General features: G+C 41.9%; 2 protein-coding genes across 7 annotated transcripts in view; one reads left to right on the top strand and one right to left on the bottom strand.

The window, feature by feature from the left end:
* The window catches only part of RAD51B (RAD51 paralog B), a 670,105-nt gene extending 662,246 nt beyond the window's left edge, over positions 1-7,859 (bottom strand). For all 6 annotated transcript variants that reach the window (XM_032246050.1, XM_032246052.1, XM_032246048.1 and 3 more), the window contains exons 1-3: positions 7,782-7,859; positions 3,090-3,175; positions 1,474-1,587 (exon numbers count right to left, since the gene is read on the bottom strand). In XM_032246050.1, coding sequence (XP_032101941.1) covers positions 1,474-1,587; positions 3,090-3,173 — 198 coding nt within the window. In that variant the 5' untranslated portion in view covers positions 3,174-3,175; positions 7,782-7,859. The remainder of the gene's footprint in view (positions 1-1,473; positions 1,588-3,089; positions 3,176-7,781) is intronic.
* A 2,924-nt stretch (positions 7,860-10,783) lies between these two features.
* Positions 10,784-26,505, top strand: part of ZFYVE26 (zinc finger FYVE-type containing 26) — a 65,172-nt gene continuing 49,450 nt past the window's right edge. Inside the window, exons 1-10 of the mRNA XM_032246042.1 lie at positions 10,784-10,883; positions 11,369-11,645; positions 13,283-13,361; positions 18,179-18,268; positions 19,538-20,063; positions 20,742-20,872; positions 21,786-21,950; positions 22,098-22,186; positions 23,129-23,292; positions 25,303-25,506. Of these exons, the coding sequence (XP_032101933.1) occupies positions 11,452-11,645; positions 13,283-13,361; positions 18,179-18,268; positions 19,538-20,063; positions 20,742-20,872; positions 21,786-21,950; positions 22,098-22,186; positions 23,129-23,292; positions 25,303-25,506 (1,642 nt within the window). The 5' untranslated portion in view covers positions 10,784-10,883; positions 11,369-11,451. The remainder of the gene's footprint in view (positions 10,884-11,368; positions 11,646-13,282; positions 13,362-18,178; positions 18,269-19,537; positions 20,064-20,741; positions 20,873-21,785; positions 21,951-22,097; positions 22,187-23,128; positions 23,293-25,302; positions 25,507-26,505) is intronic.

Consider the following 26,505-nt stretch of genomic DNA (forward strand, 5'->3'; position numbering starts at 1 on the left):
GTCTTTCAGATAGTTTCCTCAGATCACAAGTTAAATCTGAATAAAAGAAAGTATCTGTTGATCAGCTTGGCACAGTGGCTCATGCCTGTAATCCCGGCAGTTGGGAAGCCAAGGCAGGAGGATCACTTGAGCTCATCAGTTCAAGAACAGTCTGGGATACATGGTGAAACCCCATCTCCACAAAAAAAACCCAACACTTAGTTGGGCACGGTGGTGTCCACCTGTAGTCCCAGCTACTTGGGAGGCTGAGGTGGGAGGATGGCTTGAGCCCAGGAGGTGGAGGTTACAGTGAGCCAAGATCACACCATTACACTCCAGCCAGAGCAACAGAGCCAGACCTCATCTCAAAAAAAAAAAAAAAAAAAAAAATAGAAACTATTTGTTGTTCAAACATCTGTTTATTGTTTTCAGAAGTTTCAAATGACACTAACATTCCTTCCTTCTCCCCTTCTTCAGAGAATTGTACTTCATTGTTTGGTGTTCAGTAAATTTCAATATAAGGTAGTAAGGTAAGTAACTTACAGTCCACATAAATAAATACATTTACAAAGCACTGAACATAATGTTAGGAAAATCTTACTGTGGGAAAACAAGGTATTTTCTATCATGCTCCAAGTCTACGTTTTGAAAAGCTACAGTCATGACACAGAAAGTCTGAAAACACGTACGATTTGATGAGGGCTTTTGTAAAAGACTTCAAATTTCTTAAGAATAAAGAATAAATATTTACTTATCTTTTATTCAATCAACTAGCAAGTACAATTATGTGTGCTTTATAATCTACAGCAAGTGATGACGGTAAAGGTCCCTATATCAAAGAAAGGGGCATTCTAAAATTAAGAATATATTACAATTTAACTATGAGGCCCTCAAATACTACCTAATCAATTAGAGAAAAGTGTCCTTTTGAACTACTGCTATTGGCTGCAAAAATAAAAACTTTCTGTTGCTCCCTAATTCCAAAATTTAGGAATTGTCTTCCACGAGCTTATAAATTACATAAATTTTTTACAGATAGGCTAGGTGTGGTGGTTCACGCCTGTAATGCCAACACTTTGGGAGGCCAAGGCAAGCAGATTACTTGAGGTCAGAAGTTTGAGACCAACCTAGCCAACAAAGTAGAAACCTCATCTTTACTAATAATAAAAAAATTTGCTGGGTGTGGTAGCACCATGCCTGTAATCTCAGCTACTTGGGAGCCTGAGGCAGGAGAATCGCTTGAACCCAGGAGGCAAAGGCTGCAATGGGCCAAGATCATGCAACTGCACTCCAGCCTGGGCAACAGAGTGTGACCCCATCTCAAAAAGAAAAAAATTTTCACATGTATTTTCCTTAGAGAACTAACTTCTAAGGTAGGAAACTCAATATTTTTTAGGTACTCATCTCTATTTCTGCATGTGCCTCATCCTAAAAAAAAAGTTTAATGAGATGAAAAATCATTCATAATCAAATTATAATAAAATATATATATACCGTTTGCATCTTTGGGGCACAGGCCCTGCTGACCATACATAGAAGTTCATAGACACCTCGATAACTCAGACCAGTCACCTTCATAAGCTCCAGTGGGGAAAGACATAAGAAGTCCTAAAGAAACATAAAGAGAATATTATAAACATATATGTGTAACAAAGATATTAGAGTTAAAAGGAAACCTTCAATTGATACTGCTCGTGTAGACAAAAGTGTAATTTATTGCAGATCAAAGATTTATGCATTCATTATAGTATTTTCCCCAAAAATATGCCTTAACTAAAAGTTATAATGACACAGACTTATCTTCTAATTATCCTGTTTCGTTGGCATGTACCAGAGGATACGCCAAATAACATTACATAGTAGCAGTATCCAATCCAGGTGTATATGAGCACTACATTATGCCAAAAAGAATTTGGGTACAAATATAAGCCCAGAAAGTATCAAGTTGAAAGAGTTTCTTTCTAAGTTAGAAGTTCACTCAGAGATAATGTTTCGTAAGTGAAAAAAGAATGAAACTGACTATAGGATGAAATATCAAATTTCATACTTTTAAGAATATTTCCGAATATAAACATGCAAATAATTAAATGTGTAACAAAGGAACCAAAGATATCTTTAACATAGAAAGCAATTCAAAAAAAAAGTTGCAGAATGCTCTGTGAAAATGTCTTGTTAAGGATAAAATCAAGCTGGGCACAGTGGTTCATGTCCGTAATCCTAGCACTTTGGGAGACTGAGGCAGGCAGATCACTTGAGATCAGGAATTTGAGACCAGCCTGGCCAACATGGTGAAACCCTATTTCTACTAAAAATATGAAAATTAGCTGGATGTGGTGGCACACGCCTGTAATCCCAGCTACTCAGGAGGCTGAAGCAGAAGAATCACTTGAATCTAGGAGCCAGAGGTTGCAGTGAGCCAAGATGGCACCACTGCACTCCAGCCTGGATAACAGAGCAAGACACTCACTCAAAAACCAAACAAACAAACAAACAAAAGGATAAGATCCTAAGATAAAACCTTAAATCTAGCCAGGCACAGTGGCATATGCCTATAATCCTGGCTACTTGGGAGGTGAGGCCGGAGGACTGCTCAAGTCCAGGAGTTTGAGATCAGCCTGGGCAACATGAGAACCTAGTCTCAAAAAAATACAAACAACCAAAACTCTTAAATCTTATTTACTCTGCTAAGGAGGATTTGCTTCACTACCTTGCAAGATCTTCTGTATACATTTCTCATGCTTCATCAATAAGAAAATGGTCTAACTATTAATTTCTCTTGCTTTTATAAAAGAAAGGATACATTTTAAATAGTATCTCCTCATTTGAGTTCTATTTCTCATGTAACTACAAATAAACAGCAAAGGTGTACTTCACCTTATGCCATGACCACTCTCCCCTCAAAATGCAAAAATACTAAACTTGGGTAAATGAAGTCACAATTGGAAATGTACCTAAGGAGGCTTGATATTTACAATTAGCCTATGGAAAAGCACCATCATTTGTGTTGTTTTCGTAAGCCTACATTCTCATATTTCAAGTTTAAGAGGTATTAAGGTATAAAGTTAAGTTGTGCATAAAACTTCTCAATGGAAATTTTAAATAGAATTTACCTGACAGGTAAGAATCTGATGTCTACTCAGACGGTCACACAGCTCTTGTGATAAACCCACTCGTTTTAGTTTCTTGCTGCCCATGCCTCCAGATCCAGCAAAGAAAAGAAGAACCATGAAAAAACATCAGAATATAACATAAGTGATAGTGAATAGGCTATCCAAAACAAAATAAAAAATTCCTCAAGTTTTTCCATATGCAAAATGAAACATACTGTATTAAAAATATTACTGATAAAGGAATGCTATAGAATCTTTTTAAATGCTTTAACTAGGAAAGACAATTGTTTGTCAAACAGGCACACAGAGAAACAAGACAACCTCAAATATAATTTCTTTTTATTTTTTGATACTTACTACTGGAGACGGGGTTTCGCTCTTGTTACCCAGGCTGGAGTGCAATGGCGCGATCTCGGCTCACTGCAACCTCCGCCTCCTGGGTTCAGGCAATTCTCCTGCCTCAGCCTCCTGAGTAACTGGGATTACAGGCACACGCCACCATGCCCAGCTAATTTTTGTAATTTTTAGTAGAGACGGGGTTTCACCATGTTGACCAGGATGGTCTCGATCTCTTGACCTCGTGATCCACCCGCCTCGGCCTCCCAAAGTGCTGGGATTACAGGCTTGAGCCACCGCGCCTGGCTCTCAAATATAATTTCACACAATTATTTGATACTTACTACATGAATATAGTACCACTTCACATTTGTAGAGCATCTCAAAATGTTCAACGTATGTATAAATTTTATTTGGATATGTAATTAACTTTCAAGGCATATTTACAAACAGAACCACTAGAAAGTCTATTGCACTGTAACAATTTACACTTCATTGTAACAGTAATAGCTGCATTTATTGAGCACCTACCACATACCAGGCACTGTTCCATAACTTATCTAAATTATTACATTTAATCTTCTCAACAACCCTAGAAGGAAAGTAGATTATTGGTCCCTTTTTTTACATAAGAGAAAACTAAAGCCTGGAAAAGTTAGCTAGTCCATTGTCACCAGAAAACATAAATGACTGATCCAGAATTTGAACCCAGGCAGTCTGACTCTGAAACCTATCTTCTTAATCATTACACTCTACTGCGAGTCCATAATCATATTTAACTTTTTCCTTTTCTAGGAGTCAGAACACACCTTCTGAATCAAATGAAATTTCATCATTGCAGTATTAAAATGTTCATATATATACTTTTTATTTATTTATTTTTTTTTTTTTGAGAAAGGGTCTGGCTCTGTCACCCCAGCTAAGAGTGCAGTGGTGTGATCTCAGCTCACCTCAACCTCCACCTCCTGGGCTCAAGCAATCCTCCTACCTCACCTTCCCAAGTTGGGACCACAGCATGCACCACCATGCCTGGCTAATTTTTATATTTTCTGTAGAGACACGGTCATGACCAAGCTTACCCAATTTTTGTATTTTTTGTAGAGATAGGGTTTTGCCATGTTGCCCAAGCCAGTCTCAAACTCCTGGGCTCAAGTGATTCTCCCACCTTGACCTCCTAAAGTGCTGGGATTACAGGCATAAGCTGCTTATATTCTCACATGCAGTTAAATTTCACTCTTGTACCTTGCTAGAAATAAATGAGGCTCATGAAATATTTATCTTTAGAGAGCTACAGAAGAATTACTGTGGCCGGGCATGATGGCTCACACCTGTAATCCCGGCACTTTGGGAAGAGGCAGGCAGATCACGAGATCAGGAGATCACGACCATCCTGGCTAACACAGTGAAACCCTGTCTCTACTAAAAATATAAAAAATTGCCAGGCGCGGTGGCTCACACCTGTAATCCCAGCATTTTGGGAGGCCGAGGCGGGTGGATCACCAGGTCAAGAGATCGAGACCATCCTGGTCAACATGGTGAAACCCCGTCTCTACTAAAAATATAAAAAATTAGCTGGGCATGGTGGCGCATGCCTGTAATCCCAGCTACTCAGGAGGCTGAGGCAGGAGAATTGCCTGAACCCAGGAGGCGGAGGTTGCGGTGAGCCAAGACCGTGCCATTGCACTCCAGCCTGGGTAACAAGAGCGAAACTCCATCTCAAAAAAAAAAAAAAAAAAAATTAGCCAGGTGTGGTAGCACGTGTCTGTAGTCCCAGCTACTCGGGAGCCTCAGGCAAGAGGATCACTTGAACCTGGGAAGCGGAGGTTGCAGTGAGCCGAGATGGTATCACTGCCCTCTAGCCTGGGCGACAAAGCAAGACTCTGTCTCAAAAATAATAATAATAATAATAATTACTGTAAGTCTCTTATTGCATACAAAGAAGAAGTCATACATCTCATTAAGATGGTAAAGAAATATCTTCTGGAAAGAACTGAAACAAGAATTCAAGGATCCAAGGAATAAAGCAATATAGCTATCAGAAAAGAATTAACATTTTAAAATGAAAATATATGTATACTGAGGATATACATATTTTTTTATTTCCAATACTATGGCCCACATTTCTATCTAACACCTAAATTCTCTAAATCAGATTGAATCAATCTCTCTCTCTTACACACACACAATACATACATACACACCTCTCAAAAACACAAAATACATCCTCTTCATATCTCTCTATGGGAGTTTGTTAGAGATTTGTTTCCCCCAATATAAAACCAAGTGATATCTGCTATAACACTGCCTAGTGTCTTTTCAGATCAGGTAGTTTCAGATAATGACACCATTTAGACTGAAAAATTCAATTCAATTAAAAAAAAAAAAAAAAAAGAACTATAGGCTGCAAGAGATGGCACATGCCTGTAATCTTAGCACTTTGGCAGGCCAAGGCAGGCAAACTGCTTTAGTCCAGGAGTTCAAGACCAGCCTCGGCAACATAGAGAGAACCTGTCTCTACAAACAAACAAACAAAAATTAGTGGGCATTGTGGCGCACACCTGTGGTAGTCCTAGCTACTCAGAAGGCTCAGATGAGAAGATCGCCTGAGCCCAGGAGGTCAAGGCTGCAGTGAGCTATGATCATGCCACTGGACTCTAGCCAAAGGAACAGACAGAGACCCTGTCAAAAACAAAAAAACAAAACTATAAATTCTAAACCTACAGGGACTTTTAAAACAACCAATTCTGCTATCTCTGCCTTATTAGGGCCACTTCCATCACTTGCCTGGACAATTGCATATTGTTTCTGGCCACTCCATTCATTTGTTCCTTAATTTGCTCCTTCCACAGACATTTAAGTACACACCCTGCTGAGCTCCGAGGTACAAGAATCACTTATGCATTTCCCCTCCCCCTTGAACACTCTTAGTTAAGAGATGAAAAGGGATATACACACACATAACTACAGCCATGCAGTAAGTATTGCAACTTAAAAGTGCTATAGGAGCAGACAGGAAGAAGCCTCAAATTCGCCTGCAAAAGTCAGATCAGTGTCACAATCCTGCCCTAAGTAACTTCTTAAAAAGTCATGCTTATCCTTTAACACTTCCCATGGGAATAGACCACAGGATAAATTCCTAACTTCTTAGAGTCACATAAAAAAAAACATCAAAAATTGGTCCCTCGCTTCCTTCTCACTCATACATCACATTGCAAGGTTCAGATCCTGGGCTTCCTGTCAGTACCTCACCTGTCAGTGTCTTAATTTCCTTAATACCCTTGTTTTACAGTCATACAAAGTAGTAAATTACAGTCATGAATTTACTACTTCATATGACTGTAGTGGAGGTTAAAGGGGTCGGGTAGTGCCTGGCACTTAAGGTTTGCAATCATAATTATCAATTCCCATTCAGCAACAATCATTTACTGACTCTCACAACCTGCCCTCCAGCCACATGGTATGTGTATTGGCAGGTTACGCAACTGTCATCCTGTCTCCCTGACTTCCCTCCACAAAGTCTTCCCCAGAGTACTTTCCTCTCCAGTGTTCTCATCAACTTTGTACATATCTGTTCGATAATCTTATCAAAGTATTATTATGGCTTGCAAGTTTGTTTTCTCCACCGGAGCACGTAAATTCCTGCTGTGTATGTGTGCAAGAACGCATCTATGTGTATTGCACATTAGGGGAGACAGTCAACCCTGAAAAATGAACCCTCTTCTCCTCACCAGCAAGAAAAGAAAATGCTTCATGTTAGATGTTCAACTATAACTGTTTAGGAACAATAATAGCTAATATTTATTGAGCCCTTATTACATGCCACACTGTTCCAAAGGCTTCAGGTGTTTTACCTCACTTTACAGAGGAGGATACTGAGGCACCAAGTTGAGAAACTTGGGCAAAGTCAAACAGCTAAGTAATTGGTGTGAAGCTCGCATTCGAATCCTGGGATCAGACTCCAGATTCCACGCTCTCCAACACCACCCGAAGTGCGACAGTCCCTCATCTTCCCCTAATGACAGGCTCCCTTGCTTAGACCCCAAACTACCCGAAGCGGGAAGGGGGCTACGGACGAAGGTGGGCATCAACAGGCGGAAAAATAACCCAGAATCCCCTAAAAAGAGGTTTTCCCAAAAATGAGCACCTTCCAAGCATTCCCCACCAAAAGACTGCCCGAAGCTCCCCCGATTCGCGGCGGGGTTCTTAGTGAAGATCCCGACGGTCTTAAGGGAACATGCCCAGCACCCAAAGGCGAATACCGCTAATATCGACACCCACGGGCCTAGGGTGGGAGCAGGAAATAATGAGCGAACCCCACTTCCCCACAATGGCACCCCACATGAAACTTTCCAATACCGGGTCTGCAGCCTCCAACTTTTAAGTTTCCCCACTCATTACACAGTTTCCCCGCGGAAAGCGCCGCAAAGTAACAACCGAAGCACTGATTGGGTCGTCATCCTGGCCATTGTATCCAATAAGAGGCCGGCAGAGGCTCAGGTGGGCCCCGCGGCTTGCTGGGAATTGTAGTTAACACTGTTATCAGCCTAAGAGGTCAAATCTGAAGCAGTTTCTCAATACAGTATAATGAGGGCCGGGCGCGGTGGCTCAAGCCTGTAATCCCAGCACTTTGGGAGGCCGAGGCGGGTGGATCACGAGGTCAAGAGATCGAGACCATCCTGGTCAACACGGTGAAACCCCGTCTCTACTAAAACTACAAAAAAATTAGCTGGGCATGGTGGCGCGTGTCTGTAGTCCCAGCTACTCAGGAGCCTGAGGCAGGGGAATTGCCTGAACTCAGGAGGCGGAGGTTGCGGTGAGCCGAGATCGCGCCATTGCACTCCAGCCTGGGTAACAAGAGCGAAACTCCGTCTCAAAAAAAAAAAAAAAAAAAAAAAAATACAGTATAATGATTATCAAAATCTGTTGGAGGACCATCACCAAAGAGACTATGAAGCAAGGGAACACCCTGTTTGGAAATAGTTTTTTGTATCACCACTTTTAAAAATGGCTTAATGGGGCCAGGCGCTGTGGCTCACGCCTGAAATCCCAGCGCCTTTGTAAACGCCCAATGGGTTCACCTTGCCAGCTGCCTAGACAAAACACCAATTTATCAGGACAGCGGAATTGCAATGGAGAAAGAGTAATTCACGCAGAGCCAGCTGTGCAGAAGACCAGAGTTTTATTATTACTCAAATCAGTTGTCATGAGCATTTGGGGGTCAGAGTTTTTACCGATAATTTGGCTGGTGAGGTAAGGAGTGCTGATTGGTCAGGCTGGAGATGGAATCATTAAGGGGTCGAAGTGATGTTTTCTTAATGTCTTCTGTTCCTGGGTGTGATGGAAGAACTGGTTGGGCCAGATTACTGGTCTGGGTGGTGTCAGCTGATTAACTGAGTGCAGGGTCTACAAAATATCTCAAGCACTGATCTTAGTGCTTACAATAGTGATATTACCCACAGGAGCAATTTGGGGAGATTCAGACCCTTGAAGCCAAAGACTGCATGACCCCTAAACTGTAATTTCTAATCTTATAATCTGGTAGTCCTGCAAAGGCAGACTGGTGCCCAGGCAAGAAAGGGGTCTTTTCGGAAACAGCTGTTAGCAATTTTGTTTCACAATCAAACCATGAACTGAATTCCTTCCCCAAATTAGTTCAGCCCACGCCCAGGATTGAACAAGGACAGCTTAAAGGTTAGAAGCAAGATAGAATCGGTTAGGTTTGATTTCTTTCAGTGTCATAATTTCCTCAGTTACAATTTTGCAAAGGCGGTTTAACTTTGGGATGCCGAGGCGGGCGGATCACTTGAGCTCAGGAGTTTGAAACCAGCCTGGCCAATGTGGCAGAAACCTCGTCTCTACTGAAAACACAAAAATTAACCTGGCGTGGTGGCGGGCACCTATGATACCAGGTACTTGAGAGGCTGAGGTGAGGAGTCAGACCTTGCCTCAAAAAAATAAAAATAAAAAAATAAAAAATAATGAGCTAGAGAGGCATGTTAGTTTTCTTAAGAATCGAGGACAATCCACCAATCGCAGAAGAGTTTTTGGACTAGAACGTCCTGTTTTAATTTGCTCTTTTCACAACCCTTTGGTGGTGAAATAGTTTGGGAAATGCTGAATGAAATTACTAAACCTGAAACACATATTGAGGAAACCTGAGAGTCTGTGATTTAAAAACGCAGAGAAACCAAACAGAAGTCTTGGTGTAAAGCAGCTGCGGTGAGGAAACCTAATAAACTGATATTTTAAGACTTGGTTTCAGGCTGGGCACGGTTGCTCACACCTGTAATCCCAGCAGGAGGCCGAGGCAGGTGGACCACGAGGTCAGCAGTTCGAGACCAGCCTGACCAACACAGTGAAATTCCCGTCTCTACTAAAAATACAAAAATTCGCCGGGCATGGTGGCGCACGCCTGTAGTCCCAGCTCTCAGGAGGCTGAGGCAGAAAATGGCCTGAACCTAGGAGGCAGAGGTTGTAATGAGCCGAGATCGCGCCATTGCACTCCAGCCTCGGCGGCAGAGCGAGCCTGCGTCTCAAAAAAAAAAAAAAAAAAAAAAGAAAAGACTTGGTTTCAGGTTATTATGTTTGCGAAAAACTTTTGCTCATTCTTTGCTCTCTGATCTCTTATGCATACTTCCATCTTATAATTTAGCCCACCGTATCCTAATTTTTGGCCTGCACCTCCCTTAAGGAGAGGAACCTCTACTTACTCAACTTAGAGAATACCTCTTAAGCCCAGTGTGGTGGCGCACGTCTTACACGAAGGCCGAGGCTGAGGATTACTTGATCTAGGAAATTCGAGGTTGCAGGAGCCGAGGTTGCACTCCACAGCACTCCAGCGACAGAGACCCTGTCTCTAAAAAAATAAAATTAAGCCTCGCACACCGTTCAATTAACAGTTGTCAGGTACATGTACAAATAAATGAATGCAGTGAAGCAGAAGAATATGGAAATTCAGACCTAAGAGTCCCGGAACGAAAAAGCCCAGTAGAAAGAATAATAATGGAGGAGAACCCAGTTCTCCTAGCTCTGGGTATCCCCCGCTCCTGGCAAAACACCATCACTGGTTGGCGTTCACTAAACGTTGACCTCAAATATTAAGGAGAAAAGAGAGTGGAAGAAAAAAAAAATCCAGGGGCACAGCTCTTCTCTCCACCTGCTTGGCGGAATGGAGAACTGAAAGTATTGAGTGCAGGAGCTGCCACAATTGAGACAGATGGTCCGCAGCCAGGTAGCTGATTTCCTCTTTCCGAGCTTTCTAGCTTTCCCTCCTCCAGCAGGGGTGCGTCACGTGACTCAAACCAATATGGCACTTAATTTCCATCTTCCCGGCCTTGAGCCAATAGGAGTGGGGCTTTCAGCCGTTCTCACCACCGCCTTTCGGAGTGGGATCTGTCACCTGACTCGGCTCAAACATGGCTGCCCTGAGAGCTCTATGGCTTTGGGCGCCGGGAGCAGGTGAGTGTGAGACACCCCTGAGAGGGAGGGGCCCCTCTCCACGACCCCTACCAGAAGCGTCCTTGCGTCCCACCCCTGCACTGCTTTCGACTTATGACACAGATTCGTCTCCTCATCTCCAATCTCTGCCTTAACAGAGGGCTCAAAATAGAGAGGTTCCTGCTGAATTTCTCATCTTTGAGGAGGCGACCACCTGGGGATTTGGAGTCAAGACTGGGCGTAAAGTTCAGCAGGGGATAAGGACGTAGAGTTATGGGTCTGCGTCCGGGGTGAATATGACTTTTAATATTGTGAAATAGAGGAATCGCGTAAAGAGATGGGATCCGCCCCTTGAAGAAAGTGTTTTCAAAAAGTAACGTGGCAAATTAAACTTAAAACGCTATTAGGCAAGTAAGTCCCGCCTTTCCCAGACGGACCAGTAGTTGCTGCTCTGTCTTAATACAGTGCCTTCTGTTTCTTCTCACTGGTGTGTGCGTTGTTTCTAGGAGGTATTCTGCGAATGAGAACATTGAGAATGTGTTCGGCGTAACTCATCTCCTTGTATCTCCCTGCACTCTGTGCTGGGAAAATGAATCATCCATTTGGAAAAGAGGAAGCTGCTTCCCAGAAGCAGCTTTTTGGATTTTTCTGTGAATGCCTACGGAGGGGAGAATGGGAGCTGGCACAGGCATGTGTACCTCAGCTACACGATGGACAAGGGGACATCCCAAAGAGGGTGGAAGACATACTTCAGGCATTGGTGGTGTGTCCAAATTTGCTGAGGTAAGGGATCTCATTTCCTACCAGTCACAGGGTGAGAGACACGTGGTTCAATATTTGGGCACTGGTCGCTGTGCCACCACTCAACTACCCTCTGAAGAATAAGCAGAGGCAGAGTGTATTACACATGCTGTGAAATTTTACCTCTATAGTATACACCCATTACTTAGTCAATACTGGCTTTAGATTATCACCTGCAACTGCCTGGCCACCAACGTGTGCCTGAAACTGCCGTTTCTTATTTATCCTCGTTAATATAGTTGGTGGAATTGCATTGAAAACTATTTTCTTTACCTCCAAAAAAGCAAACCCTGCTCTCTTCTTGGTTATGAGATTGAAGATATTGTTGTAGCTTTACTTAAAACTTTTTATTTTGAAATAATTATAGTCTCACAAGAAGTTGCAAAAATATAAAGTCCAGTGTATTCTTTTCCCAGTTTCCCCCAATGGTGACGTCTCATACAGCTGTAGTACAATATCAAAACCAAGACATTGACATTGGTACATTACTCTTAATGACACCACAGACTGTTTGGTTTTCAGCATTTTCTTAATCCGCCTTCATTTTTTCATTTGTTGTTTTATCCATATGTAGATTAATGTAATACCACTGTAATAAGGATCAGAACTGTTCCATCACCACAGAAGAACCCCCTCACTCCTTGGGGCTAGCTACCTCTTTGTATTTATACAACAACCCCTCCTTGTTCCCTGGCAACCACAGTTCTGTATCCTAGATTTTCAGTGAAGTTCCTCCTGATGATGCTAGTAATCCCTAGTGATATAGGAGTCAAATGTACTGCTTTAACTCTTTCCTTGGCTTTTCCTTCCTTTGACTGTTATGCTGTACTCTTTACATATTTTATTAGCGCATATACAATGGAGAAAAGTAAGTGATCTCTTCCTTTTTTCTCCTTTAATTTGAGAGCTAGCCAGTTATCATCTAAATTCCTAACTTCAAAGAAAGGCTTATGAATTCCTAAAGTCCTGTTTTTAGCATATAGTTAAATCTATATGAAGTTCCTTTTTTAAGAGCATCCGATTCAGTTTCTGTATTCAAGAATATGCTTTAGATAGTATTAGCTATTATGGTTTTCTCTATAATATTATTTTGTTTTAAACTAAGACAGGGAGGTAGGGTGAGATTGAGGCTTTTTATGAAAGCTGCTAGCTCTGTTCTGGTTCTAACGTTTTTTTTGTTTTGAAGACAGAGTCTTGCTCTGTTGCCCAGGCTGGAGTACAGTGGCGTGATCTAGGCTCACTGCAACCTCTGCGTCCTGGGTTCAGCCTCCTGAGTAGCTGGGACTACAGGCACCTGTCACCACACCTGGCTAATTTTTATCTTTTTCGTAGAGATGGGGTTTTATCATGTTGGCCAGGTAGGTCTCGAACTCTGGACCACAGGTGACATGCCCACCTTGGCCTCCCAAAGTGCTGGGATTACTGGTGTGAGCCACCACACCTGGCCTGGTTCCAGTGTTTTATTGAACTGTGATATACATTTAAAAATATCTCATTAGGACAGTGTCTTGCCTGTTCAGGTCTAAAGCAGAATGAACTATGAAATCTGTCTGGGATAACAAAAGATGAAAGATCAGTAGAAACTCTTTTTTACAAGTCTTTCTTTTTACCTTTTTCAGATGTGGGCGGGACATCAACCCTCAAAGATTAGCCTGGGTCTGGCTTCTTGTACTGGAGAAATGGTTGGCCCAGGAAAAGGTAAGTAGGTTTATATTGAATTTTCCCCTGAGGCCAGGACTTCAAAGTAGTTGTGGGATTTCTCTTCTGTCGGTTACGTTCTCTTATCGTTAAATTCATCATACTTATTCTCAGAATGGCTTAAATTTTTATTGCTGTCTCCTTACCTAAATTCATTCATTGATGTGCTAACATACACTGGCATATAATAACATTTGTTAAATACCACCATGAGTCTTGTGCCTAAAGAGAACTTTTGGGAACTCAGTGAAAGACACAAAATAGCAAATAAAATATGAACCTGTAACATTTGGATCTATTCAGCATTTAAGTAATAGAGAATGGGCTGAGCTGAAACTTGTTTTTTTTTTTTTTTTTGGTTTTTTTTTTCCAAACATCTTATTTTAACTAGTTGAATTCCATGAAATCTCATAGATTTAAGTTCCATTAATTTTTAGTATAATAATGCACATGAATTGAACTGAAAATTATCAAATATAAAAACAAGTAAACAAATTATTAGTGAAAAAACTGGTAAGGAATTACTTGTTTTTAAAGATAAGTTTCCATTAAAACACCTTTTAGAAGTATGTGTTAATTCTCAGAAATTGATATCTATAAAAGAATTTATCAGAGACAATTTCATATTGAACCTCAGACTTTGAGATTGAGAACCTCTAACTTAGAAATGCTAGCCCAAGGACACACCATAAAGTTTGTTGACAGAACTGGTGCTGAAACCAGATTTGACCACAATCCTCTGCTTTTTCCACTTTAACATTATTATTTTTTTTTTTTTTAGCCCAGATGGACTTAAAACTACGAAACCACAAATTCTACTTTTTTTTTTTTTTGAGTCAGATTTTTGCTGTTGTTGCCCAGGCTGGAGTGCAATGGCACAAGCTTGGCTCACTGCCACCTCTTCCTCCCTGGTTCAAGTGATTTTATGCCTCAGCATCCCGAGTAGCTAGGATTACAGGCATGCACCACCAAGCCTGGCTAATCTTGTATTTTTAGTTGAGATGGGGTTTTTCCATGTTGGTCAGGCTGGTCTCGAACTCCCGACCTCAGGTGATCCGCCTGCCTTGGCCTCCCAAAAGTGGTAGGATTGCAGACTTGAGCCACTGCAGCCAGCCTAAAAAATTCTACTTTTAAAATGTCTATAATTTAGCCTATTTTTAAAAATTTTGTTCCTCTCAGTCACCAGAATGAATTTTGTCTTTAGTTCCATTTTTGCATGATATTTATCCTTTACGTAGCTGTCCAAAAGTAACAGAAATTGCTAATCTGAATATATCTCTTATCCAGGATTCATCCAGCTGTCTAGGAAAGAGAGACAGAAAGACTAGTAGAAGGGAGAAGAAAGAAAAGCAAAAATGAAAAATAAGGAAACCCAGGATAATTAAGAGTTGGCTATAGTTTCAGATTTAAAAGAGAAAAATTGAGCTAAAATAGTAACACTATAGTTACAATAGTATCTTCAAAGAAAAAAAGAACCATTGTTACTATTAAGGATCTCTCTAGTACAAACATGGAATTTGTCAAATCAAATTAACTTTCCCCTCAGCAGAGACTACTTGTTTACTTTATGTTTGCTTGGTTGCTTGTTTTCTAGGCAGTTGCTCAACTATGTCAGGAGATGGATTCCACTTCCTGTTCTTGTTTTTTCCAGCTTCACAGATAGATCATTTGGTTTTTAAAGCTTCAATGACTTGCTTATTTAAACAGTTGCGGACTATTTTAGTTCCTCATAAAATTTTAAAACTATATAAGGACCATGGCATCCAATGAATTCTTGGGGTAGTTTTCCAAGTCCAGTCATTATCCTGAAGGTACCTTCATCGTTCAGGAATTTACTGGCTGCCTGTCCTTTTCCAGGCTCCCACCTTTTGCCAAAAACTTCCATTTTAATTGTTAGATGAAATAGTCATTCTATTTTCCCTTTCCTCCATTCGTTTTTGCCCTCTGCCTTTTAATCTTGCAGGGATTTATCTCTACATGTTTAAGCATGCATGCAAATATTTCACTGCAGAAAGGTTCACTTCTATGCCCCCATTTTTTTTTTTTTTTTTTTTTTGAGACGGAGTTTTGCTCTTGTTACCCAGGCTGGAGTGCAATGGCGCGATCTCGGCTCACCGCAACCTCCGCCTCCCGGGTTCAGGCCATTCTCCTGCCCCAGCCTCCTTAGTCGCTGGGATTACAGGCACACGCCACCATGCCCAGCTAATTTTTTGTATTTTTAGTAGAGACGGGGTTTCACCATGTTGACCAGGATGGTCTCGATCTTTTGACCTCGTGATCCACCCGCCTCGGCCTCCCACAGTGCTGGGATTACAGGCTTGAGCCACCGCGCCCGGCCTTATGCCACTTCTATTAGAGGAAAACTGGAAACAAATTCCATGTCCACAATATAGGGCAGGTTACTAAATGGAAGTATACCTATATGTAAAATGCTATGCCAGTATTCAAAAGTATTTGGCAAATGAGTTTTCAGTAACAGAGTGCTCATAGTCTGCTGTATAGGAAAAAAGGCGGTTTAGAAAAAAGTAGATTTGGTATACATGCATAGAGATGTGCATAGAAAATGGTCCGAATGGCCTTAAACTACAATTTTAATAATTGTTCTTCAGTGAGAATATATATAAAATATATATTTCATATATATCATATATTTCCTATATGTGATATATATTATATATTTCATATATAATACGTGTTATGTATCATATTTTATGTTATAATCAATTTCATGTGATATATATCATTTCATATATAACTACAAATTAAATTTGTAAAATTATATAAATAAGCAAACTAATGTATGTTACATATATTGCACTCTAAAATATGTATATGTTATATATATCTCTCTAAGATAAAGCACTTTATCTTAGAGAAATAGCAGAAATAAGACTAACTGGACATATATCTATTTTATATATATATAACATATTTTAGTTTACTTATTTGTATATTTAATTTTTCTGCATTGAACATGCCTTGCTCTTACAGTGAGAAAACCCGTACTTAGAAATGCTGAGCAAATTCTTGCCTTTTTTAGAAAGATAAATGTTAGTCATTCATGATCCTGAATTTTTTTTTCTCTTTTTTTTTATTTTTTATTTTTTTTTAAAGATGGGGTTTCACCATATTGGTCAGGCTGGTCTCGAACTCCTGACCTCGAGTGATCCACCCACCTCCCAAAGTGCTGGGATTACAGACGTGAGCCACCGTGCCCGGCTGATCCTGAATATGTTTAAAGTAGTTTCAGCAGTAAAATAAGCATATCTACTCAGTCTTTAGGATTCTAGATAAAATCTTAGCCAGACTACTAAGGACCTGCTGTCCTAGACATCTTATCTATTCTTTTCTGTTAGTCCTCAGTGGAAGCACTATTCCTCAGCTTCCCAGCATGAATTTTATCCACCAACTTCCAATCATAGGCATTAGACAAGCATTCACATGGCCTTGGTGCACATATTAGAGAAGCACATGGTTAGAAGAAATAAGACCAAGAACATATGAGGTCATGTTAGCCTCCGATGTGATGAACGGTACATGATGGAGATAGGTCTGTGCTCTAAACTTTCCTCATGCACCTGCACCCACACACATAGAACTGCAGGTGTTCCTTGCCTTCCAATAAAACTCATCTTTGGGAAGCTTTAACCAGAAGCAGGATTGACAGATGTCTCATATGTAACGTAGTGTTTGTCAGAATTAGTCTCAGGCTTTTCTTATTTTTATTTGTGTCTGGAGAAAGGGAGACTCCAATTTGAGTGTTAGGGACCAGGTGAAGATAAGTTACTGCCAAACAAGCAGGCACAGGAGGAGTCAGAGTCTTTCTCTCTATGCATTAGACCTCTCCAATGGCGTATCTCATTAACAAACAATGGGATCACCTTGTAAAAATTGGAAAAATACTTCCTCACCATTTTGCCTCTAGTAATGATTGTTTGTAAAAAAAAAATATATAACTATGTGCCACAAGTTTGATTTGGAAATTAAATGTGATGATAATAAAATATGGCACACAGTACCTGCAAGGTACCAGCATATAATAAGTGTTTAATAAACATTGGATTTCTCCCCTTTTACTGTTATTCTTCTTTCACTGAAACTCAACAGATAGTGAATGACAAAAATAGGGGTTTGGACCAAAAGAGGATCATGTGGGCCATACCCTCCCAGGCTTACCCACAGCTGGGTATTTTGAACACAGCAAGGGAGATTCTTGGAGAAAGACCTCAAGTGACAAAGTCAATGAAATGAACAAATCTTGGTACTTAAGGCTTATCACTGCAGGCTTTAAGTATTAGTTTTTAAGAGAGGTGTATGTCCAAGTTTAGCTATTTTTGTTTATAAAGAGTATCTGAAAACGTATCCAGGAATGTCGTGTTTAAAAGTACTTTATCTTAGAGAGGCCAGGCATGGTGGCTCACATCTGTAATCTTAGCACTTTGGGAGGCCAAGGTGAGTGGATCACTTGAGGTCAGGAGTTCCAGACCAGCCTGGCCAACATGGTAATACCCTGTCTTTACGAAAAATACAAAAATTAGCTGAGCGTGGTGGTGCACACCTGTAATCCCAGCTACTCAGGAGGCTGAAGCACGAGAATCACTTGAACCTGGGAAGTGGAGGTTGCAATGAGCTAAAATCATGCCACTGCTCTCCAGCCTGGGCAACACTCTGTCTCAAAAAAAAAAAAAGAGTACTTTATCTTAGAGAAATAGCAGAAATAAGACTAAGTGGATAACTGTACAGAAATATTTAATTATAATTTGTTAACTAAAACATATATATCTAATTTCTATGCTTCCTTCTTATGATTCTTCTAGAAGTTACTCCCAGCTGTTTTCCGGAGAAAGCTTGAGTTTCTATTATTGTCAGAAGACCTCCAAGGTGACATTCCAGAGACTATCCTCCAGGTGAGACAGGGCTCTGGTGCCATTTGCCCAAGGTTGACAGTCACTCAAGCAGCTCAGCTTCCAGGGACCCAGCAGAGAGAGGTGTCCAAGATGTTGGCTATACTTTGTTCTCAGGCAAGGCAACACAGAAGCTCCTTTGAGGAGAGTTTAGAGTTAGGGTAATCTTAAATAATTTTAGAATTCTTGAGGTGGTTGTCCAGAAATGCTAAGTATATCTGGGAATTAAAGATTTATTAGTAGATAATGGGGAGTATGAAGGGAACAAGGAACTAATATTTGTGGACTATCTTTTCTGTAACAGGTTCACTGAATGTGTTAGAGTTAATTCTCTTAACCTTCTAGGGGCAGATTCAAACTAAGTCTTAATTATATCTTTATAGCATGTATCAGTTACTACTTTAGTGCCTGATATGTATATATTCTGAAGCCCAGTACTTATATTCTTAATGACCCCGCCACCAGTTAGTTAAATATATATTTACAGTAGGATTTAAGAGAGGAACTTTCACTTGTATTAGGTAGAGGACTCATACTCTTGCAGTCCTTCTCTGAGGCAGTTAATGAAGAGGCATCATTGAATACCATCTACAGACATGGTGCTCAAGAGTGGGAAATAACCTGGTTCTCACCCCCTTCTCTCCCTGTATCCTCACCCTACAAACAGAGGACAGGCTCTAGAGGTTCTTGCTTTTAGGTGACTGAGGAAGAAGGACTAAAACATGCACAATTTTGTGTTAAATCATATGGTACTAATTTTAAGTACATTGAAGTCGTATGGGTTAGAGGTATTGAAGAAGGTTTTATGGAAGGTTAACAAATGGGCTAAAAGCATGGCTAGGATTTAGTTCAAGGATTAAAAACTGATGTTCTTTTAAAAATTGAATGCAAATGCCTTTCGATGGGCATAATGTCTTACCTAGTCTGTGAGTTGGCAGACCTTGATTCACATCACAGTACACATTTTGGAGGCAGTGAGGTGGGATTAACTTGAGCATGGAGGCCCTGGGCAATTGAGTCCATCTCTCCCAGCCTCCATGTCATCATCTGTAAAACAGGCGTAATAATAGTGTCTTCCTCTGAAGACTATTGTAAGGATTAATTTGATTTTTCTGTGTAAAGGGCCTTAGAACAGTGTCTGACACATAGTAACTACTACAGAAGTATTTGCTACTGCTACTATTACATAAATAAGCCAAAAAACAGGAAAGCATGAAGGCACACAAGTGATAACATCCCCACCACCCACCCCTCTCTTCATCCTCTATTTAGGAGCTGTGTGAGACCTTATCACAAGGTTCAATAGGCCCCGGGCCTGACGGAAATCCGAGGAGGGAGAGCTGGACTCCTCGTCTCAGCTCCGAAGCTGTCTCTGTGCTCTGGGATCTTCTGAGGCAGTCCCCCCAGCCAGCACAGGCCCTGCTGGAGCTCCTGCTTGGGGAGAATGATGGCACTAGCCTCTGTCATTGGCCTCTGCAGAATGCACTGGTGGACCTCATTCGAAAGGCATTGCGGGCTTTGCAGGGCCCTGATTCAGCAGCACCCCCTGGGGTAGTTGATGCCATCTATGCAGCCCTGCAGACTCTGCGTTGCCCTGCAGAACCATTTGGGGCTGAGTTGCGTCTTCTGTGTGAGGAACTACTAGAGGCCTGCAGGACTGAGGGGAGTCCCCTGCGGGAGGAGCGGGTGCTCAGCTGCCTGCTGCACAAGGCCAGCCGGGGCCTGGTGTCCCTTTACGGCCATACCTATGCAGAGAAGGTCACAGAAAAGCCATCGAGGGCTACAGCCTCTGGAAAAGGTGTGTTCCCTTTGCTGCTGCTCCTTTAGTTTCAGTAATCCCAGTATGCCCAGCCTCACTGGAGTCTCTAGACGTGCCTTCCAGGTTGCTTAGGACATCTAATAGGGGAGGCTAAGCAAAAATGGGTATGATGCTCTTTTGTAAAAGTACAGGCCTGGTATAGTGGCTCAGGCTTATAATCCTAGCACTTTGGGAGGCCAAGGCAAGGAGGATCATGTGAGGCCAGGAGTTCGAGACCAGCCTCTACAACATAGTGAGTTCTCATCTCTACAAAAAAATTTTTTTAATTAGCCAGTCTTGGTGGCGCACACCAGTGGTCCAAATTACTCAGAAGGCTGAGGCAGGAAGATCACTGAGTTCAGGAGTTTGAGGCAGTGAGCCATGTTTGCACCACTGTATTCCAGCCTGCATGACAGAATGAGACCCTATCTCCAAAAAAAAAAAAAAGTACAGGTTTTCTAGTGTAAGATGGAGGTGATGGGAAGAAAAAAAGTAATAGCAATAGCAGGAAAAAGCTTTTCAGAAGTTCCCAAGAGAAGTAAAGACTCTTAAAGTATGGAAAACCCAGCCTAAGGTTTTAAAAGAGCAAACTCTCACATCACTTGGTTGTTCAATTGGGCTCTAGCTTAGAAAAGAAGAGGTCTTGGTTTCCTGATAACCGTATTGTTTGATGTTCAGTCTCACCAGATCATCTAGACCCTGAGCGGGCAATGCTAGCCCTGTTCTCCAATCCCGACCCAGCCCAGGCTTGGAAAGTGGCCTATTTCTACTGCCTGAACAACAACAAACACTTCCTCGAGCAGATCCTGGTAAGTCAAGCTTAATTGTTCGTTACAGAAGTACCTAGGGCTTCTCCCCAGACTTTTTCATTCCTCATTTCTCTCCCACTCATTTAGCCAACATAAAACAGTCTAATTAGTGTTGAGTCATTTGGTTTTGTCCCTCCCAGAGTCACATGGGAAAGGAGGCTCTGAGAATCAGTATCATTCATACTTAGAGTTGCAGTCATTTTATGTCAGTCCTTTGGCAGAAACTAAAATGTTGAATATGTGTGTGCTTTCTGGAGGATGCAAGAAAAAAAAGACAGTGGCAACAATATGTTGCGTAGCTGACAGCAGAATTTAATTACTTTAACCTTTTCCTTCCAGATTGCAACAAAACTCCAATTTAATTCAGCAGATATTTATTACCCTCTTCCTATGTGCCGTATACTGTAATAGGAGCTGAAGTTACAGCAAAAGTCAGTCCCTGTCTTCAAGGAGCTCACAGTCTAGTGTTTTCATAAACATTTATCTTACTCAGTTCATCACTTCTGTTTTTTTTATTTTTGAAACAGAGTTTCGCTTTTGTCACTCAGGTGGAGTGGCAAGATCTTGGCTCATTGCAACCTCCACCTTTTGGGTTCAAGTGATTCTCCTGCCTCACCCTCCCGGGTAGGTGGGATTACAGGCGTGTGCCACCATGCCGGCTAATTTTGTATTTTCAGTAGAGATGGGGTGTCACTATGTTGGCCAGGCTGGTCTTGAACTCCTGCCCTCAGGTGATCCACCTGCCTTTGTGCTGGGATTACAGGTGTGAGCCACCGCGCTGGGCCAACCACTCCTGTTGTTGTCAGAAACCTCCCTGCTTTACTAAAACACTTCTTTCTCTAATGAGCAGTAAGCTAGAACCCATTCCGTCTTATCCACAGAGCTGCCTTTAACAGCTTTCTTTGACTTACAGGTAACAGCACTAACATTGTTGAAAGAAGAAGACTTCCCAAATCTTGGCTGCCTACTTGATAGAGAATTCAGGCCCCTTAGTTGCCTGCTTGTGCTCCTGGGCTGGACACACTGCCAGAGCCTAGAGTCAGCCAAGAGGCTGCTCCAGACCCTGCACAGGACCCAGGTAATTCTCACTCAGCACTCAGGCTGCTCTGCAAGTGAGAGCCATGGGGCTTTGGGCTGAGGCAGAATGCAGAGCCCTAAAGTCAGTCATAATCTGTAACCCCAGGTGCCTGAGTCAGCATCTCTTTCTTCTCCCATATTGACATAGGACCCAGGCTGTGATGAGCTCCTCAGGGATGCCTGTGATGGGTTGTGGGCTCACCTCGAGGTCCTGGAGTGGTGCATACAGCAGAGCAGGTATGGCCCTGTGCAGTCAGCACCTGCCCACCACGGGGCACAGCGGACCCTGTGCTCCACATGTGTGGCCATTTCAAGGCATCTTCCACATAAATGTTTTGAGCTGGCAATGTTGACCAGCCACTAATAATTGTTCCAGCTATTAAACCAAGAAACACAAGTAATTGTTACCTTCACCATAGCCGTCAGGTCATAACTAGAGGATAATTTTAATATGACAATAACAAAAAGAACAATAGCTCACATTTCCAGTGCGCTTACCACAAGCCAGGCATTGCTCTAAGCCCTTTACATGGATGATTTTAATTACTCCTCACAAAAATCCTGTGGGTAGATACCAAAATTATCCTCATTGTAAAAGTTGGGCAACTGAAGCCCAGAGATAGAAAATAACTTGTCCAAAGTCACACAGCTCATAATGTCACCCATGTTCTTAGCCTTCTGTTACCTTGGATCACCCATATTCAACAAATGCTTACTCAACTGTGCGTGAGGCCCTGCGTTTCTCTGATAACGTAACCTAGACTTAGGTTTCTTTCTTGTTCTTCAGCCACTTCACCAGCACTTGGTGAAGTACAGTGGGCAGAGGGGGAAGTAGCAGGGGACCCTTACTCAAGGTAAAGCCAGAGAAAATTGTGTTTGTTTGAAGCTAGAAAGGCTGTAGAAATTAGAGAATTCAATCCATAGGCCCTTTCTAAACCCTACTGACCAGAAAGGTCCTTTCTAGGTCCTTTCTAGACAACTAGAGCTGATTGGATAGATGTATTCCCTGAGGATAAATAAATGCTATGCTTGGACCCAAACCAACTAAAATTTGGTTTGTGGGGAAGTGAAACTTGTGGCATTATGGTCCAGAGAGGAAGAACAAGAGGGAATGGAGATTGATCTTTCTTCGGGCAATATAAACTGTTTCTCTTCCATCCTCCTGACTTTCCCCTTCAGCAACCCCATACCAAAGAGAGATCTGTTGTGTCATTTACATGGTGGAGACAGCCACTCAGTGCTCTACACTCTCCATCACCTTACAAACCTTCCAGCCCTCAGGGAGGAAGATGTTCTCAAGCTCTTACAGAAGGTGCCAGCCAAGGACCCCCAGCAAGAACCTGGTGAGTTGGGATGGAATGACCTGGCCAGGATTTCCTCTTAGGACAGTTTTGCATGTTTCTTCCAGCATGAGATTTATTTACTTGTGATTGCTGAGATCTTACAAGAAGGTGGTGAGCAGATCTCCTCTAAATGTTTGTCCTAATCAGACTATGGGATATAGGGCATCCCTCCTCTTTCTTGGTGAGGTGTAGAGAATCCCATGAGCATGGTCCCGCATTCTTTGTCCTTGTGGACCCATCAAAGGAACCACCACTAAAGCCTCATTCCAGTGAAACAGAATTAGGAACTGCCCTCTGAGTACACAGCATTGTCAGTCAGTGTTTACACAAATTCTCAGGGAGTGACTTCATGGTTTATAAGCTTTCCGTTAGCATGTTTTGTGCCTTTTCTCACATGTCCGCTTCATATACATATAACAGATAGGAAGTTTAGAAGAAAGACTTGCCTGGGCCCAGCGTGGTGACTCATGCCTATAATCCCAGCACTTGGGAAGCTGAAGTGGGTGGACCACTTGAGGTCAGGAGTTCGAGACCAGCCTGGCCAACATGATGAAATCCCGTCTGTACTAAAAATATAAAAAATAAGCCGGTGTGGTGGTGTGTGCCTGTAATCCCAGCTACTCGGGAGGCTGAGGCAGAAGAATCACTTGAACCCGGGAGTTAGAGGTTGCAGTGAGTTGAGATCCCGCCACTGCACTCCAGCCTGGGTGACAGAATGAGACTCTATCTCAAAAAAAAAAAAAAAAAAAGAAGAAGAAAGACTTGTCTGAAACAGGAACAAAGCCTTTTTTTTAACCTAAGACCTTTGCTTACATTCAAGACCCCATTAAAAAGCTCTTCCTTTTTAAGTTTTGTCTTATTTCTCTCCTCTCTCAAATGAATTCTCACCATGGTTTTTTTGTTCGTTTGTTTCTTTTTGAGAAGGAGTCTTGCTATGTTGCCCAAGCTAGTCTTAATCTCCTGGGGTCAAATGATCCTCTTGTCTCGGTCTTCCTAATAGGTAGGACTATAGGCACTTATCACCACACCCCACATACTGTTACCCTATTTTTAATTGACTAATAATAATTGCATCTATTTTGGGAATACAACTGTGATGTGTTGATGCATGTATACATTGTGGAATGTATATGTTTCTTTTTGTTCCTAAGAAACGTATCATTGTATAGTCACAACCTACCACACAGGTCAGAGACACTTATCTTTGGGAGACACAAACTTTCTTAAATGGCAGTCGAGGTTTCGCAGCCTGGATGTTGCTTTACTTTTCAAAAGGACCTGCTACTAATTGGAGAACCAGTGTTATTAGATTCCACGTTTTTTCTGGAAAGAGAGGCAGCTTGTTTAGCAGATTTCCTATAGGAATAGGAACTCTGCTCCTACATGCAAGTATACAGGCTCTCCAAAGGAATACAGTATTTTATTTTATTTTATTTTTATTTTTATTTATTTATTTTTTTTGAGACGGAGTTTCACTCATGTTACCCAGGCTGGAGTGCAATGGCGCGATCTTGGCTCACCGCAACCTCCGCCTCCTGGGTTCAGGCAATTCTCCTGCCTCAGCCTCCTGAGCAGCTGGGATTACAGGCACGCACCACCATGCCCAGCTAAATCTGATCCCTGGACCCACTGGGGCATACTTGGAACTTGAACTTGGAAAAGGCAAAATGAGGCAATAATAAGGCTGTAACTAAGGTGAGGCAAGAGAGATATTTAAGGTACAAAATTTAAGGAGGCACTGACTCTTAGGTGCAAGTCCTGGCCCTGGGCAATAATGCCATGTAGAAGTCATGAGATATGTGGAAGGGAGCTGATGGGGGAAAGGAAGTGCAGGGAACTGAAAGTTGATACTGACTAGAGGGAAAGCTCTAGTCAGACCAACAGAAAGGAGAGAGGGTAAGAACCTACAGGTGGACCTCTAAGTGCAGCACAGCATCTCTTTGCTTCACCCATACTTGCAGCATGAAGGGATTAACTCTTAAGTTAAGCCTGTTTCTCTCTGTAATTCAGATGCAGTTGATGCTGCAGTCCCTGAGCACCTGAGCCAGTCTCAGAACCTGACACTCTACCAGGGCTTCTGTGCCATGAAGTATGCCATCTATGCCCTCTGTGTGAACTCACATCAGCACTCTCAGTGCCAGGACTGCAAAGACAGCATCTGTGAGGACCTGGCTTCAGCTGCAGAGCAAGTGAATGACTCTCTTTCCTCCCCAGGTACAGCACTTCCCTCCATCCCTGACATAAGCTGGTAACAACCTATGCCAGTAGGGGCTTTATGTGTTGACTCTCTCCCACCAAGATTGGGAGTGGGGTGATGGTCTTAATTTTATTTCACCCAGGAATAGTCTCATCCATCTATCTGCCTCTGTAAATCAAAGGGACATGGGAAAAGCAAGTGATTGCCTAAGTTTTAACAGCATCTGATCACCTAGTGGGGTGTTTTCAATTGCTTTTTTAAAAAACTAATTTCACGGTAGAAATGGCATTTTACATCCTCCTCCAGTTTGCACCAAGGTAAAAACTTTGTGTGTTTGCATATGTGTGTGTGCATATATGATCTATAAACTGAAACAAAGTTTTAAAAACAATGCTTACTTCATAGAGCACACTCCGGATTATTTTTCTTTCCTATTTGATCTTTTAAAATGTAGCCTTCTAAAGTGATTTCAGAGGTCACAGTCTACAATGTGAAAAGTACCAACCTAAGAGGATAATCATCTTATCCTCTCTCATTTTTCTTAATAATTGACAATTCCTTAACTTGCCTTCTGTGACTAGTGATCATTTTTCCCTCTCTTCGAGCTTTGGAATAGACCTTTACCTCTTAGCATGGTCATTTTTGCCTACTGAGGATTTCTTAAGAGAGCTACATAGCCATGATCACCTTTAGTGTAAAAATAAGTGGAAATGGAATTGAAGAGTAAAGGGCCTGCCTGCTACCTTCATTCCTGGAAGTGAAATATGGAGTCCTTATCAGGGATGAGGAACAATGTAATATTTACAAAGCAGATACAAAATAATGAGTTTTCCGTAAGCTGTACTTTTTTTTTTTTTTCCTTTGAGACAGAGTCTCACTCTGTCGCCCAGGCTAGAGTGCAGTGGCGTGATTTCAGCTCACTGCAACCTCCGCCTCCTGGGTTCAAGCGATTCTCCTGTCTTGGCCTCCCAAGTAGCTGGGATTACAGGCACCTGCCACCATGCCTGGTTAATTTT

The sequence above is a fragment of the Sapajus apella genome, unplaced genomic scaffold, assembly GCF_009761245.1.
Source record: "Sapajus apella isolate SASKATOON/1434 unplaced genomic scaffold, GSC_monkey_1.0 scaffold59, whole genome shotgun sequence".
Lineage (NCBI taxonomy): Eukaryota > Metazoa > Chordata > Mammalia > Primates > Cebidae > Sapajus > Sapajus apella.